Source organism: Aethalodelphis obliquidens, unplaced genomic scaffold (assembly GCF_003676395.1).
Source record: "Aethalodelphis obliquidens isolate GAN/ISIS:26980383/991018 unplaced genomic scaffold, ASM367639v1 scaffold68, whole genome shotgun sequence".
NCBI classification, from domain to species: Eukaryota; Metazoa; Chordata; class Mammalia; order Artiodactyla; family Delphinidae; genus Aethalodelphis; species Aethalodelphis obliquidens.
The window spans coordinates 8469411-8485525 of NW_020838012.1; the positions used below are offsets into that span (position 1 = coordinate 8469411).

The following is a 16115-nucleotide window of genomic DNA, read 5'->3' on the forward strand; positions in this document are numbered from 1 at the left end:
ATCCAGTCCGGGTTTTGTCTGCGCGGGGCGACCGGAGGGCTGCGAGGAATGGCTCGAGAAGAGGGGGGCGGTAGTGGAAAATACACAACACAAACAGCTCGCGCCGGGGCACGGCAGCTGCAGGCCCGGAGCGCGCGGGCCCGGTAGCCGGCCGCATGGAGCGAAGCGCGGCCCGCGGCTCCGGGGCGGCGGCGGCGGCGAAGGCGGCAGCGCGCCGCTCGCTCACACCCACCCCCGCCCGCGGCCGCCGCGCCGCCCCGCCGTAGCCGCCGGCCGCCGGCGTCCCCACGGGCCGGTCCAGCGAAGGCGGCGCCCGCGCCTCTGCAGCCAGTGGCAGCCGGCGGCCCGGGGAGGCGGCCCCCGCAGCCCCCCGCAGCCCCGCGCCCCGGGCGCCTGCGACCACAGCGGCCGCCCGGGGAGGAAGAGGAGGAGGAGGAGGACGAGGGGGGAGGTGACAAACTCCGGCTCGGCGCGGCGGCAAGCAGCCCGCGGTCAGGCATGCAGGCGCGGCGTCTAGCCAAGCGCTCCAGCCTGGGCAGCCGCCGGGGGAACGCCGCGCTGCAGCCGCCAGGCCCCGCGCCCGCCCGGGAAGGCGCGCTGCCCGGGCTCCCGCTTCCCGCCCCGGCCCCGGCCCCGGCGCCGGCCCCAGCCCCGGTCCCGGAGAGCTGGAGGCCGCCACTGCCGCCGCCGCGCAGCGCCGGGACCGGCCCCCCTCGGGCCGCCGGGGCCGCCGCCGCCGCCTCGTCTCCGGTGCTGCTGCTTCTGGGGGAGGAAGACGAGGACGAAGAGGGCGGGAGCAGGCGGCGGAGGGGGCTCGGGCGGGTGCAGCCGAAGCCCCGAGGGGGCGCGGAGGAGGAGGATGACGACGAGGAAGACGAGGACGAGGAGGTGGTCGTCGAGGTGGTGGACGGCGACGACGACGACGAGGACGGCGAGGAGCGCTTCGTGGCCCTCGGCCCCGGCCGCCAGCTCCCCAAGGGCCCGGGCCGGGGAGCATTGAAGGTGTGTGCGGGTTGCGGGGACTAGCGCGCGCGGGACCCTCCTGCGCGGTGAGGGGACGGGCCCGGGGGCCCGGCGCGGAGCGGGTTGAGGCCGGTACCGGGGACCGCAGAGGCCGGGCCGGGAGGGGTGTGTCCGGCGGCTCGGGTGGCCGCGCGGGCAGAGCCAGGGGGCTGATGAGCTCACCGCTCGGGCCCCAGCACCTTCACCGGGCGGCCGCTCCCTCTTTCCTCCAAGGCCGAGGCCGGCGTGCTGTCTGATGTGGGTGCGGGCAAAGGACGCTTCTCCCGAGCGAGGCGGGGAACTTGGCGATGGGACGAGGTAGGCGCCGGTCTGCGCCCGGTGGGGACGGGCGAGGTAGGGAGGCAGTGAGGTTGTAGTCCTTCCCGAGGAAGCACGAGTGGCCCCCTTCCCCTTATTCTGAGGACTAGTCAAGCTCATAGGAACTAGCAAACAGCTTCTCTTCTCAATCTCTCAACCCCTCCTGCCTCCAAGAACAATTGTGGATGAGTTTCCGTCAAAAGCGCCTGTAAGGGAACCGGTAAACCCAGAAGAGCAAAAAACCAAGTCCCGGTGTATACATGCATTTTGCTGGCAGCTTTTGGCAATGCCGCCCCGCCCACCCCGTACCCGCGGCTTAAAACTCGACATTGTTTGGCATTGGGGTTTTTTTCCCCTCCTCAACATAGCAAATGGGAAAAAAAAATAGGAAACCAGAGAAAGTGGGGGGGAATTTGCCATTTAAAATAGACGTGAGTTTCTGCTGAGAATTCAAGCAAAGGCCCTTGTGTACTGAAGCACCGAGAGATCTTTCCGTTTGTATATCTTCAGGAGATAAGGGCTTTATTATTACACAACTGACTGGCTGGGCTTTCAGGCATGTGATTGGCCAACGCAAACCACGTTGAGGTTCTTGCACAGTGTATGTTGCTAAGAAGTTTTGAGGGCAGCAAGTGGGAAGCAATGGAGAGAGTGATTTTTCCGAAGAGTGGTGCTTAAAATCAACTGGATAAAACTATTGATCGGAGTTTTCAGAAGATATTGGTATTTCAGGAAGAAAAACACATAAACAAATGAGCTTACTAGTTAGAGACTATGAAAAAAAAATCTTCAGGGGCTTGCAAAAAAAGTCAGCTTCTCAAAGCATGAAATTGCAGTTCCAAAGAAATATTAAACGTCAGCATTTAGAATAGCCCCAGCGTAGACATGAGCACAGATTTCTTTCCTAGACCACCCTGGAAATACCAACTCTGGGAGTGAGAAATTTTCAGCAAGTAGTCGTTTGGGATGATAGTTTTTGACAGTTGCTTGTTGGAATTCAGACCATGACCACCATCATTACCGTGGTCTAATAAAAAGCCTGCATCGTATGGCTACAGGATATAGCTGGGTTTGGAATTAAATCACATGACATCAGTGACATTAAGGAACAAAAGTAGGACTTCTTAGCATTTTTATCCAGAAATACTGAAAAGATGTCTTGTGGTTTGGACGGTGGTTGCACAGTTTGTGATAGAAAAGTTGATTATAATTTATGGTCCGTGCTCAAAGCAAACTCAATGTAGAAAAAAAAATCAAATATATAAGAATAAAAGAAGTAGGGTGTGATCATTCACACTATCAGAAAAGATTTTTCACATCTCCGAGCAAATTTCTGCTTAATTCTTTCAAAAGGGGCTTCATTTTATACTGTTGTTGTTTGCCCACAACTTTTCAGGAATTTATATATTGAGTAGCTTGAGGTATAATTTTTATAATCTTTTCCTGCTTTAAAGCCATCTTGACACTGCATCTGAAGAGGTTTTTCTGATGAATAAAATAGTATCATCTTATTCGAATGCATAGATGAATGTCAATATCTTATATATATTTAGGCATTCATTTATTCGCATATTTATCGAGCACCTAATATGTGTCAAGGACTATTCTAGAACACAGCAGTAAGCACCTTCCAGATGCCCACATCCAGCAAGAGAAGCTGGAAGCAGAGCAAGAAGCAACCAAACAGACAAATAAATAAGCATGGTGCTTGAGATTGTGATGCATGCCATGAGGGAAATAATGATACCTCAGTGTCTAGGAGGAAGGAGACAGCTTGTAGGGAGAAGGGCTCTCTGAGGAGGGGACATTTGATCTTAGATTTGAGACATGCAACTTGGGAAGATCCTTCCGGAATAACAGTTGCAAAAGTCTTGAGGTGGGAAGGAGAAGAGGATGAGTATGGCTGGATCTTGCTGGAGATATGTCAGGGAGGCAGGTAAAGGCCAGCGACGTAGAGCCTGGTGGACCTTTTTAAAGTAGAGTAAGAAGTCTTTGGAATGTTTTAAACATGCAAAATGTTTTGTATTTTTAATAAGGTCACGCTGTGTGGAGTATAGAGGACAGCAGGGAGGAGCAGGGGTCCAGTTCGATGGCGATCGTTGAAGTCCATGTGAGAGGCGAGGGCACTTTGGACTAGGAGTGGTGTTAGAGAGGAGGGAACAAATTCAGGATCGATCGTGAAGATCCACCTGCAATAACTTGCTGATGGATTATGTGGCGGGGCGGGAGGGTGACAGAAAGAAGGGAATGCAGGATGAGGCCCCAGCGTAAAGGTTGGCCAAATGTGCCATTTGCTGAGATTGGGCAAACTGGGAGAACAACAGGTTTTTGCGAAGAGAAAAATCAAGTCTTCTCTTTGGGGCCTGTTAAGTCCGAGATGACGCTTAGACACCGGCATGGAAACTTCAAGTAGGCGGATGGCTGTAAGGTGTGGAGCTGAGGGGAGAGGCCACGGCTAGAGAGAGAAATTTGGGAGATGTGTTGATGGGGATGAGAAGGAGAGTACAGCAGGCCAGAGGAGAGTACAGCCTTGGGCTGGACTCTGGGGCACAGCACTGTTTAAGTTTGGGTGTGGGAGGAGAAGCCAGCAAAGACGATTGAGAAGCAGCAGCTAAACATGTCAAAGGAAAACTAGAAAATGGAAAGTCCATTTAGTTCCAGAAGTAGGGAGTAATGAACTGTGTTGAATACCACTGGGATATGCGTAAGATAAGGACAGAGACATGTTCATGTGGATTCGATAATATGGAACGTATGGGTATCCGTAACCAAAGAATGTGAAGTCAGGGATGCGACCCAAGTGGGCTGAGCAGTGAGTAGAGGCAAGGACATAGTGAAAAACTCTCTTGTTGGAAAGGAGAACAGAGAGAAGGGGGAGAGAGCATATGGTTTAGATTGTTTTGAAGATAGGATACTGTAGACTCTAATGTGACTACAGCATGTTGGGAATGATCTGTTGTGTGTGTAGGAAGTGTATTTGTTTTCTGTCGCTGTGTAACAAAGCACCACAAACCTCTTGGCTCACAACCATCCTCCCGGTATCTGTGGGTTAGGAGTCGGGGCCAGGCTTGGCTGGGTCTGCTGATGAGTCTCACAGGGCTGCAGTCAAAATGTTGGGTGGGCTGTGGTCTCTTTGGGAGGCTTGACTGGGGAAGAATTCACTTCTCAGCTCCCTCAGGTTGTTAGCAGAATTCATTCCCTTGCATCTGTAGGTGTGAGGATCCAGCTTCTTGCTGCCTGTTACCTGTAGGCTGCCCTCAGCTCCTAGAGCCCCTCTCCCCCAGCCACTCTCCCCCACCCCACCTCTACTCCTGCAGTACTTTATTACATGGTTTCCTCAACATGGCCTCTTACTTCATCAAGTCAGCAAGGAGAATCTTAGCCCCTGTCTGCTGGCAAGATGGAGACTCATATAAGGCACTGTAATCACAGGAGCAGTACTCCATCATCTTTGCCATATTCTATTGGTTAGAAGTGAATCATGGGTTCCACCCACACTTAAGCGGGGGAGATATGCAAGGACATGAATACCAAGAGGTGAGGGTCGTCAGGGGTTACCGTGGAGAGGAACCGAAGATGCAGAGAAAAGAGGGATAAGTTCAGGAGGAAGGTCCTTAGAAAAGTCATAGGGCAGGGGACCTGGAACCCAAGTATAGGGATTGGTCTTTGACAGAAGCAAAGACCCTTCTTCCATTAGGGAGAAGGTAGAGAAGGTAAATCCAGATGTGGGTAGTTGTATATTGGATGGTGGTCAGATGAAGTAGTATTCACCTGATGGCTTCTGTTTTCCCCCTGCAGCAGGAGGGAAGGCCATCAGCTGAGAGCAAAAGAGATTTGGGATAAGAGCTAAAGAGATAGTGTTGTGGGAGAGTGGGAGAGCAAATGTACCAGGGAAATCAGATAGAGTTGCTAGACGGTATCAAGGGCCCATCTGATGTTTGTGGTTCTACTTGTACAGTGTAAGCAGTCTGTCTGGGTATGTGATTTTCCCCACCTTCATTCCATTAGCTCAAGCATAGAGTGATAATAACAAACAGAATGCCAGCTAACGTTTATTAAGTTATTTAATTACCATGCTAGTGCAAGTCTAAGTGTACAGTCTCATTTAAACTTCATTACCTATCCCTGAGTCAGGCATTATTATAGCATCCTCATTTTACTGAAGTGATAAGCAGTTTACTTAAAGATACACAGATGTTAGGTGGCAGAGCAAGGTTTTGAGCCCTGGGCAGTCTCACTCCAGAGCTAGTACCATGAGGCCTTACACTTCACTGTCTCTTGGAGACAAAGCAGAGAGCTGGATTCAGCAGAGATGCAGTTTAGCCAGGTGGGTGAGCAATGACAAGAGAGAGAACACACTGTTGACGAAGTTGGCACTGCTGTGACTATAATGATGGACTATGGGATCTAAGAAAAGTAAGGACAGGAAGGGGCCATGGGCTGGTAAAAAAGTCAGGGGTCAGTGGATTGGAGAAAACAAAGAGGAATCAATAAAATCATTAAAAGAATGGGAATGAAATGCAGGACAACTTGGGTTCCAAGGTAATGTTAATATGAATGAATATTTGCTGAATACTTATAAGCCAAGAGCTGCACTAAATGCTTTCTATGAAGGAGGATCTATGAGAAATTATGGTTTGGGAATCAATATTCTCCAGCTGAGTATACTGACTTGGATGTGAATTAGCACACCTGAGGCTGTATGGGCACAAGCAGAGCCCTGGTTCACATCCATAGCCTGTGCTTTTAATCTCCCTCTATTTATTTGTGATGTTTATGCCCACTTATATCCAGGAGTATTTGGGAAGGCTGAAGAAATAGAGGAATAGATGCTACTAAGTATCTGAGATGCTTGATTACTGTAATGGCTGCTAATTTGGGCTTTAAATGAGACAAGAAGACAAACTGGGTATTACACAGTTTTCAATTTCTGATCGAGGAAGCTTACATATTTATGGGCAGTGATAAGATTCCACACACCCCCCAAAAACAAAAAAATAGCCTCCTGGGCCCTTGAATGAGGAACACCAGGTAAATAATGTCTCCAACCAGAGCTTAATAATAAAATTTAAAAAAAAATACAAGGACACTGTCAAACGGAGGAAGGATTCTAAAATAAGTTGCTACTCAGTGGGCAAAACAGTAGGGGGCTGAGATAACTAGGCTCAGAGCTGTGCTCTGCGATGCTGTGTATTAGTTATGGACAAGAGCCAGAGAGTCTGAAGGGATTGATAGTGTAGTGTCATAATAAGGTTAGGAGACACCTGGACCTGAAAGACCGCTATTAGTTCTATCAAGAGTACATCTGTTGGAAAACTGGGAAGAAAGTTTGTTTTTTTTTTAATTTTTAAATTTTTAAAACAAATTTAGTTATTTATTTATTTTGGCTGTATTGGGTCTTCGTTGCTGCGCGCGGGCTTTCTCTGGTTGTGGTGAGCGGGGGCTACTCTTCTTTATGGTGCGCGGGCTTCTCATTGCAGTGGCTTCTCTTGTTGCGGAGCGTGGGCTCTAGGCACCCAGGCTTCAGTAGTTGTGGCACATGGGCTCAGTAGCTGTGGCGCACGGGCTTAGTTGCTCCGTGCGGCATGTGAGATCTTCCTGGACCAGGGCTCGAACCCATGTCCCCTGCATTGGCAGGCAGATTCTTAACCACTGCGCCACCAGAGAAGTCCAAGGGAAGAAAGGTTGTTGTTTTTTTTTGCGGTACGCGGGCCTCTCACCGTTGTGGCCTCTCCCGTTGCGGAGCACAGGCTCCGGACGCGCAGGCTCAGCGGCCATGGCTCACGGGCCCATCCGATCCGCGGCATGTGGGATCTTCCCGGGCCGGGGCACGAACCCGTGTCCCCTGCATCGGCAGGCGGACTCTCAACCACTGTGCCACCAGGGAAGCCCGGAAGAAAGGTTTTTAAGTGAGATAATATATGTCACAGTGCCCACCTTCAGTGCTTAATAAATATTAACGGAGAGGAATCTGTTTCATGTGTGCCAGCTCTTTGGGGTGGTTAGCACATCTATTAGACTGTCTCTGGGCTATCAGATGGCTTTAAGAAGCCTTTGGCAGGGACCCGTGCAGCAAGCACTGAATTCCAGTTTGCTGATAAGTATGTGTGTTGCAAATGGTGTGCGTTGGCTCGAGGGGAAGGCATGTGCATCTGATACCAGGCAAAGTTGTCATTCACTGAATTGTCGACTGCCAGACTTGGAAGGGAAACAGAGATTATCTGGTAACCTGACACCCCCTTTAGACTGCTCAGGACACCGGGACTAGGGAAGGTGAAATGCCTTGTCTGGCTAGGGCTGCTTAGCCACTTAGGTGGGACCAGGATTAGCACCCTGGTCTGCCCAACCCCAAGTTCTCGCCCTCCTTGCTGGGTTAGTCCTTTGTGCCTGGAATGATCTGCGGTTAGTTCACTGCCTTAGAGTTGTGGTGAGAGAAATCACAGTTTCCTGAAGTCATCTACCACTCACTGCTTATCAACTTCTATTTTCGGAATGCTCTTCCTTCCTAAAGTACCTCAGGGAGAGGTGGTCTCATTTCTGGCTGTGGGAGGTGGGCAGGACCCTCTGTGAATCCTGTCCAGGTCAGTCCCCCTCCCTGTGCAGTTCCCAGGGCACACGTGTGCTCAGAGGATGATAGAGAATGGCAAATGAGCCCCATTTCATCGTGAACCGAGTTCCCTTCATCTCTGGCTTGGTGTGCCTGGTAGACTGGCCTGGAAGACGTAGTTTATACTCAGCCCTTAACTAGGGCCTCTCCTCCACCAGATTTGACTGCTGGTTGGGCCTGCAGTGCCCCGTAGCACAAGGGTTAGAAAAGGAGGAAAAGCGAGAAGTCAGCCCTGCCTGGAATCCCCTCACCTGAGCTTAGTGAGGAGGCGCCAGGGAGCTACCGCTGGGATGTCCTTGATCTCTGAGAGCCCCCGGAGCCTATTCATTGGTAAATGGGCCCTGGTCACATTACCCTGTCTTCCTGCTCATGGGTGCTCAAAGGGAAGAAGAGTGGGAGCCTCTCCCTGCCCACTGCAGTGTGCGCAGTCAGAACTTCTGGTCTGCACACAACAACCAGTCTTGTACCATGGCTTGATACAATGTCTGCTAAAGCTGAGGAAACTTGACCTTTAATTGTCCTGTCCCATCTCTATGAAGGTAGATGCACGGTTTCCATTAGACTTTCTGAAATATTTGAGAATACTTAGAGACCCTTATAGCCAACCTTCCAGCCTAGTCGAATCTCTGAAATAAGAATGATTTTCTTTGGGTTTGCTGTCCATGTTTCTGGTCATTCCCTCAGGAGATGTTTATTATGGGCCATGGCTTGCCATGTTCCTGATATGCATGTGGGAAACAGCAGTCAATAAGGCCGACTTCCACTTCCGGGGAGCCTACAGCCTGGCAAATTCCTGCCAGATTGTCGATAAAGAAGTTCAAAGCCCCTTTTCCTCTTTATCCCCAAGATGAAGGTTACATCTGCCGAGAGACCTTGCTAGGCTACCACAGTTTGGGATGTAATTTTGATGCATATCCTAAAACATTTGTAGCCAGTCTATATGAAGAAGATTATATGGGCTGGCCAGGAGGTAATTCCTGAATAGCTAGTCAAAGGATGAGTTTAGATCACCAAATCTGGCACATAACTTCAGTTGGTCTCATTTACTGGATGAAGTGGAACGGAATATAACTCTGAGATTCGTGTAGTGGAATTAGAGTGATTCAGTTCTCACACTTCATTGAAGATACTATTTGGAAAACCCAGTGTTATAATTTATACATAGGGGAAATAGGCTTGGCTCTAGAGTTTTGAAGGAGAGTCTGTAGTTTTAGGGTAAGAACTTTGCAGTAACATACAAGAGGGGATCTCATCTTGCAGAAGACCATGGAGCCTTGAGGTGCAAAGAATTAAAAGGATTCTGCCTGTCCATGGCTCCATGAGGACTAAGAGTGTATAGTCTCCATGCTACACATGGCAATTTCCAGTGACACACTTGCTTTCCTTACGTTCTTGTCATAATGGAAGGCTGAGCGAAAGTAAAGCCTCACTGATGCGAACTAATTGGGGATGGCTGGTCTCTCCTTGTGGTGATGGAAGTGTTCTGTATTTTGCCTGTGGTGGTGGATACACATACCTACATATGATAAAATTGCATAGAACTAAATAATATGCACTTGCACACATACACAAGTGAATACACGTAAAACTGGAAAAATCTGAATAAGGTTGGTAGATTATATCAATGTCAATTTCCTGGTTGTAATATTGTACCATTATTTTGCAAGAGTTACCACTGGAGGAAAAAAAAAAAAAGTGCTCCAACATTTTAAATTAAATCCAATTTTTTCAAGGCAATGTGCCTTGAAATATCATTTAATAAAACGTACAGACAGGATAATTTTAGTCCATTAATATGACCTGTGTAGTGGGCTTGTTAGTAAGATGGGAGGGAACATGGTTGAGTCAAAGCAGATGATTCCTCTATCTGGCCCCCTCCCCACTATTTCCTCTGTGAGGTAACAGGCCCTGGGTTCAAATTCTGGCTTCTCCCCTTGCTAGTTGCATGGCCTTATCAAGTAATTTGATGTCTCAGTGCTTCAGTGTTAGCAAAGAAAATTGGTATAATATTGTTCTGTCTTTGCCTATTGTTATTAAATATGGCCCACAGACCTCCTGCAATTAGACATGGATGGCAATTTATCGCCTTTATGGTTCCAGAAAAGAATCTTTTGTAAAACTTCGTTCAAGGCTTCAAAATCCTACAGTTAGTTTGACCGTTAAAACCGCCTGCTTGTTCCACACTACCAAGGTATTTCAGAGAGCTGCTTCCTGAAGTGACTTCGTTCATCTGAACTCTGGGGTGTTCCATTGTATCAGTGGTGAGCTTGAATCTTCCCTTTCATCTCAGGAAGCTGTGAGTCATTTATCTACTTGTGCGAAGAGGACAGAAACATTCTAGCTCTCAGGCTCATCAGTCTGTTCAGATCTATAGCTCTTATATTGGAAAAAACCTGGCTAGTAGCCATACAGGTGGGAAAAGGCTTACCACGCACGTTGAATTATGTGTCTATGTGTCGTTGAAGCCTGCGATGGAAATACAGTGATGTCACCTTTCACCTCTAACTTGCATGTGGCTGAGAACCCCTGAGGTGTGAATTCGCCCTTTCCATCCTCCTCTGCACTGGTGTCTACGACCTGTTGTGCTTTTGTTTGGTGAAGAACTCACTGTTCTTTGGGTAGATGGGGATGCAGAGCCCAAAGTATACTTCTAAACTCTTGTAAATACTTGCTTCTACTATTGGAAGATATCTAGATGGAGGAGAAATGGACTCTGGTTAAACAGCATGGGGAAATTCCAGTTAAAAAGAGAGATACAGATTTTTTTTTAAGTTATAAAATGTTTTAAACATAGAAGAAATTGAATGAGTAGTACAACACCCATATACCTATGAAGAAGTTATTTACCATAGATGCCAAGGGCCATTTTGAATTTCTAAGAAGGTGAATATAGATTGTGGCATTCATGTATTTATTGGACTACGGAGCCTTTTTTTTTTTTTTTTCCCCTAGAACGTCTTTCCCTTGGGATACATTTTGGGAAATACCGGTTTAAAATTATTTTTCTAAATGGGAAACCCATGGATAAGTGGCTTATACTTGGGATAACTTACTAAAACTACATGATTAAAGAAATAAATTGTCACACGCACAGAGAAAGGTTAAAATATTGTTAGTGGGTCCTGCAAGCTTTGAAATACTTTTTCTCATAAAGCTGCTAATTTCTTCAGTATCAAGTTTCTAAAAAAAAAAAAAAAAAGGAGTATTTTATGTGGTGAATTTTCACTTGTGTATCCGTGAATACCATTCCTGTGGGTGAAATTTAAAAACCGGTAGCAAACCCTACTTCTCTTGGTAAATCAGGCTCCATGATGGGTCTAGTGGAGGAGATAGGAGGTATGGGAAGTGCTATCGTGACAGAATTACAAGGTTCCCAGGGAGCAGAAAAACACACGGTGCTGATACTCAGGCAGGTATATTTAATAATATGTTTTCCACATTCTAGAAGAAAAAAGATTGAAAGTATCACAATTGTTTAAATGAAGAGAATGTATAAATTCAGTAGGAGACTAGGATTGACACATTTTCTGTCAACAACAGTATGACTACTGCAAATAAAGGGGTTAAGCATTTGTGAACACAGTACCTTGTGTAAGGACTCTTTACTAGAGTTTAAATGAAGAGAATGTATAAATTCAGTAGGAGACTGTTTAAATGAAGAGAATGTATAATGTTTAAATGAAGAGAATGTATAAATGAAGAGAATGTTTTAAATGAAATGAAGAGAATGTATAAATTCAGTAGGAGACTAGGATTGACACATTTTCTGTCAACAACAGTATGACTACTGCAAATAAAGGGGTTAAGCATTTGTGAACACAGTACCTTGTGTAAGGACTCTTTACTAGCTATTGTTCAACATTTATTTCAGTATTACCCAACATTTAATGCATTATAATTTTTAGGGGGCTCTCATAGCTAACTTGGTAATCTTGGAAGGTGAATTTTATTATCTCCATGCTATACATGTGGAAAATAAGTGTTGGAGAAGAATGGAGCAGTTTCTGTGGACAAAAAAATAGAGAGAGAATTTTTTTTTTTACCAAATGACATATTTGTCAAACATTTCAGAAAACATTTGGGGCCAACAGATTTAAAAAATAATTGGAATTGTTACCTAAGCAACAATGGAAATTTAAGGAAAGAAGGGCTTTATTTTGCAGTAAATTTTAAATTAAAATAACATGAAATACAATTTTCATAGGTTGCCATAATCACTTTCATGTAGCTTATTTATTCTTTGAAAGTCGCTACAAGTGCTTGCTGAAGAACAAACCTCACTAATTTGTATCAGTTTGGGTTAGGATCCAAAGTTTAACTTAAAGAACATTTTTTTTTTTAAATGTAAGCTTTTGACAGTGTTTCAGTGAACAAGTTCGTATACTTACAACTCAAAACTAGTTTAAAAAAATGTTAGAAAAATAGTAGAAATATTAGCATAAGGATCTTACGACTTACAAAAAAATGAATATGTGGAGAGTATCTGAAGGAAAAATTGTCTTTTTCATCAGATATTACTTGCAATAAAAATTATCTCAGAAAAAGGAGGAAAATAGGCCTCTGAGCCTATGTAAGCATCCACCGCACACTATAGCATCTTAGAGTGGGAAAGAGGAGGTGGACAGTATGGGAGGAGCCACTAGAAGGTTTGAAATGACCCAAGGTAGGGTTTATGGAAAGGGAAGAGGAACTGCCATGCCTGGTGGATGTTTATGAGGTTCTGAAAATGTGCTCTTAGCCATCTGTTGGGTGACAGCAATATTCTTCAGCTCTTTATTCTTATTCTAAAAGAGAGTTCTATTCAAATAGGTCTCTCAACTCTCTGTATTGATTTTGTCACTTGAAATTTTCTTGCAATCTAGCACAGAGGTTATAAGAGAAAATTCTTTTTACTTTAAAAACTATCATAGAAATAATGTAGTTTTCACTGCTTGTGAACTATGGCTATCTTTATGTGTTAAAATTGAGTTATCTCAGAGATCTTCTTTAAATTCAGTGACAAGTTAATGGTTTGATTGTTTAAAAAATTTGCGTGGCAGGTGGTTGCTACTTCATTCAATCCCATGGTTATTTCATTCAACAACTATTCACTGAGCTCCTACTCTTTGTCAGCTCCAAGGACACAGGAGAGAAGAGACGTCGGAAGGGTTCCCGTTCACATTCTAGCTGGAGAGACAGACAGTAAACTTTGCGGACGGTTGTGCGTTGCTAAGCTCGGAACGCATGGAGGAAGAGAAGAGTTGGGTTGGAAAGGGGAATCGAGTTCTGTCTTAACTATGTTAAGTGTGAGATGCCTGTAAGACCCCCATGTGGAGATGTCAGGTAGGCTGGAGGTAGGTGGAGAAGACAGAACTAATGATAAAAATCAGAAGTCATGGGCACATGGACAATATTTAAAGTGATGGGATTGGGTGAGAATACCTACAGCGCAGGTAGAAAGAGAAGGTGCCTAGGACTGGGCCCTGGAATGCTTCAAATGTAATTCTCCATCTCTCTATTTCTCTCTCTCAACACCTTTCTTATGATTTAATTCAGGTAACATACCATATAATGCTCCCTTTTAAAATACACAAGTCAGTGTTTTCTAGTACAGTCACAGAGCTATACAGCCATCACCACAATCAAATTTTGGAATATTTTGTCACCCCAAAAAGAAGCACTGTACCCATTAGCAGTCACTACTCCGTACTGCTTTGTATGCACCTATACTTGTGTTGTTTTACTTTATTTTTCAGTGCCAGTAAGTCTTTATTCATTCATTGTGCTTCTTCAGGAAGAAAAGAAAGCAGGAGGGAGAGAAGGGTTAACATGCGTTAGAAAACAGTAAGAGGAGGGAGAGAAAAGAAAAATCCAGTACAGCAAACTCAACCATTTAATGAATAAACCCCAATGATGGGGTCACCACAGCCCAAGGGAGTCTAGTCTACTGCAGTTCAGGAAAAAGGGGAAAGGAATCAGAGAAAGGATACAGACAGGTCCTCATTTTCCTCCCCCACTCTCTTGCTTCTTGTAAATTCCAGATAAAACTTTGGTTTCTAGCAGTAAACATGGAGTTGAATTACATCCAGTCTACATCCTATTAGATGATCTTGCATTCACTTTGACATCAGATTCTTGCATCAGCAGAGGAGTCCCTGAGTGCATTGGATAGACTTTCTTTCCCTTCTCAGTCTCCCACTCTGAGTTTCTATGGGGAAGCCCCTTGCTATGCGTTGGAAATGAGGGCTAAAGAATTCCTAGTTTATTCAGGTTTTATGCAAGTCTTTTAGGGTTTAGAGTCATCCCGAGGATTAAATATGTATGTGTGTCTTGTTGTTTGTTTTGGCTAAAGGTGGGACAGGAGGCAAGTTTTCAGGACAGAAGAACTTGTCCAAAATAGGAAGTAAGGGAAGGAGAAGGATGAGAAAATGGGCAAGGAAGTCCTGCTTCGTGAAAAGTGGCACTGAGCTTATAGTTCACATCTTCTGGCCTGGTGCAGACTCTTTTGACAAAAATGCTTTGATTATTTTTCTTTCAATACAGAAAGAAATGTGTAAACAAGAAAACCCCAAAACAACATAAGAAAGACCAACATATTATATTTACACAAACTAGATCACATAGCAGTCACCAAACCAGCCACTGGTGATGTCCTACAAAGCTTGGATAAATCCAGAAACTGGAGGGAGCTCGATTTTGGAAGACGGCACCCAGGATGATACACCTCGCCCACTGTTTTCTGTTACATTTGCCGTATTTCAGCACACAGTGCTCGGCGAGGTAGGTCTGTGCTGCTCTCCCAGTTTGTCAGTAGAGTTCTCTTTTCTCCATTAGCTACCCGGGCACTGTTGTTACCCCTGCAGCAGGGGACACTGGCCCTGGAACCACAAAGAAGCTCTTGTTTAGAGGACCATCTGGAAGCCACACAGAAGTACAGAGTTTTGAAAGGTTAAGGATTCTAAATTTTGTTCCAGGCATACATCCCAGGCAGCATGGGAGAGTACAGAAGTTTCATTCTTAAAATCTTGCTTACCTAACACTATCTTGAGATTTTTATACATGCAAGAGTGCGTGTGCTTACACACACACACACACACACACACCCCTACACACACCTTTGTGTAGTGTAGACTTAGCCTAATCCAACGGAAGATAAGATCTCATGTGGAAAGTGAGCCAGTGTCCCAGAATTAAAGGTTTGGTCAGGAATCCTTAAAAAAATAATAAACACACACACACAGGCCTTACTCTTTGTTTTCACTCAGACCCTTTGGTCAACTCTGACCTGTTTTAACCTCTCTGTGTCACCTTCCTGTTCAGGGCTGATTTACAGTCATCCGGTTGCGAGGTAAGTCAAAGTCGTTCTTTAGAGTAAAGTTATTCCTGCTCTGGAGCCCTGAGATTCCTCCTATACCTGAGCACACAGTGTGCAAATGAGGGCCTCTCAGAATAATGTATTCAAAAATACAAAGCCAAAAGAGTTATGTTAAGAAAAATAAAGAAAAAGATTTAAGTACACAACAACTGTCATTCCTACATAGCTAGTACTTTGGCATCCTGAGGGGAAGCATGACCCAAGTTAGAGTTATGAGCAAAGAAAATTGTAATAGATCAGAATGGCAGGGGAGTGAACCCTCGTGGCAGCAGGCCTTCAGGTGGTCCCCCAACACCCTTTTTTCTACTATCATAACCCGTGGCTTAGGATAGCTCCTCTATGACCCTGTACCTGTGGGTCATAGAGGAGACAAGACACGGAAGAACCCTGCCCTACCCCGAGAGAGTCCCTATCACACAAAGTAGTAGCTTCTTGAACCTATTAACCTGGTCTTAACGTTTTATCTTTTTATTGATACTGTAGCATAGGACATAGATCCCTCTTCAAAAGGAAAACAGCTTCCCTATCTAGGCCATTTTCTAGCCTAGAACCTAAAACCTATGATCAGAGATAAAGAAGAATATCTCATAAAGTTAAAAGAGTCAATTTATCAAGAAGGCATAAAACCCTAAATATTTATACACCTAATACAGCGTCAAAATATGTGAAGCAAAAGCCTACAGAACCAAAGGGAGAAATAGACAAATCTACAGTTATAGCTGAATATTTTAATTACACTCAATTATTGATGGTTGGTAGCAAGAAAATGTAAGAATATAGAATATTTGAACAATATCGTCAGCCAACTTAACCTAATTAACATTTATAGAACAC

At 45.4% G+C, this 16115-nt stretch overlaps 1 protein-coding gene across 1 annotated transcript in view; it reads left to right on the forward strand.

Annotated features, from left to right (window-relative positions):
• The first annotated feature begins 495 nt into the window (after positions 1-495).
• The window catches only part of ZNF704 (zinc finger protein 704), a 208234-nt gene continuing 192614 nt past the window's right edge, over positions 496-16115 (forward strand). The window contains exon 1 of the mRNA XM_027089793.1: positions 496-1002. Coding sequence (XP_026945594.1) covers positions 499-1002 — 504 coding nt within the window. The 5' untranslated portion in view covers positions 496-498. The remainder of the gene's footprint in view (positions 1003-16115) is intronic.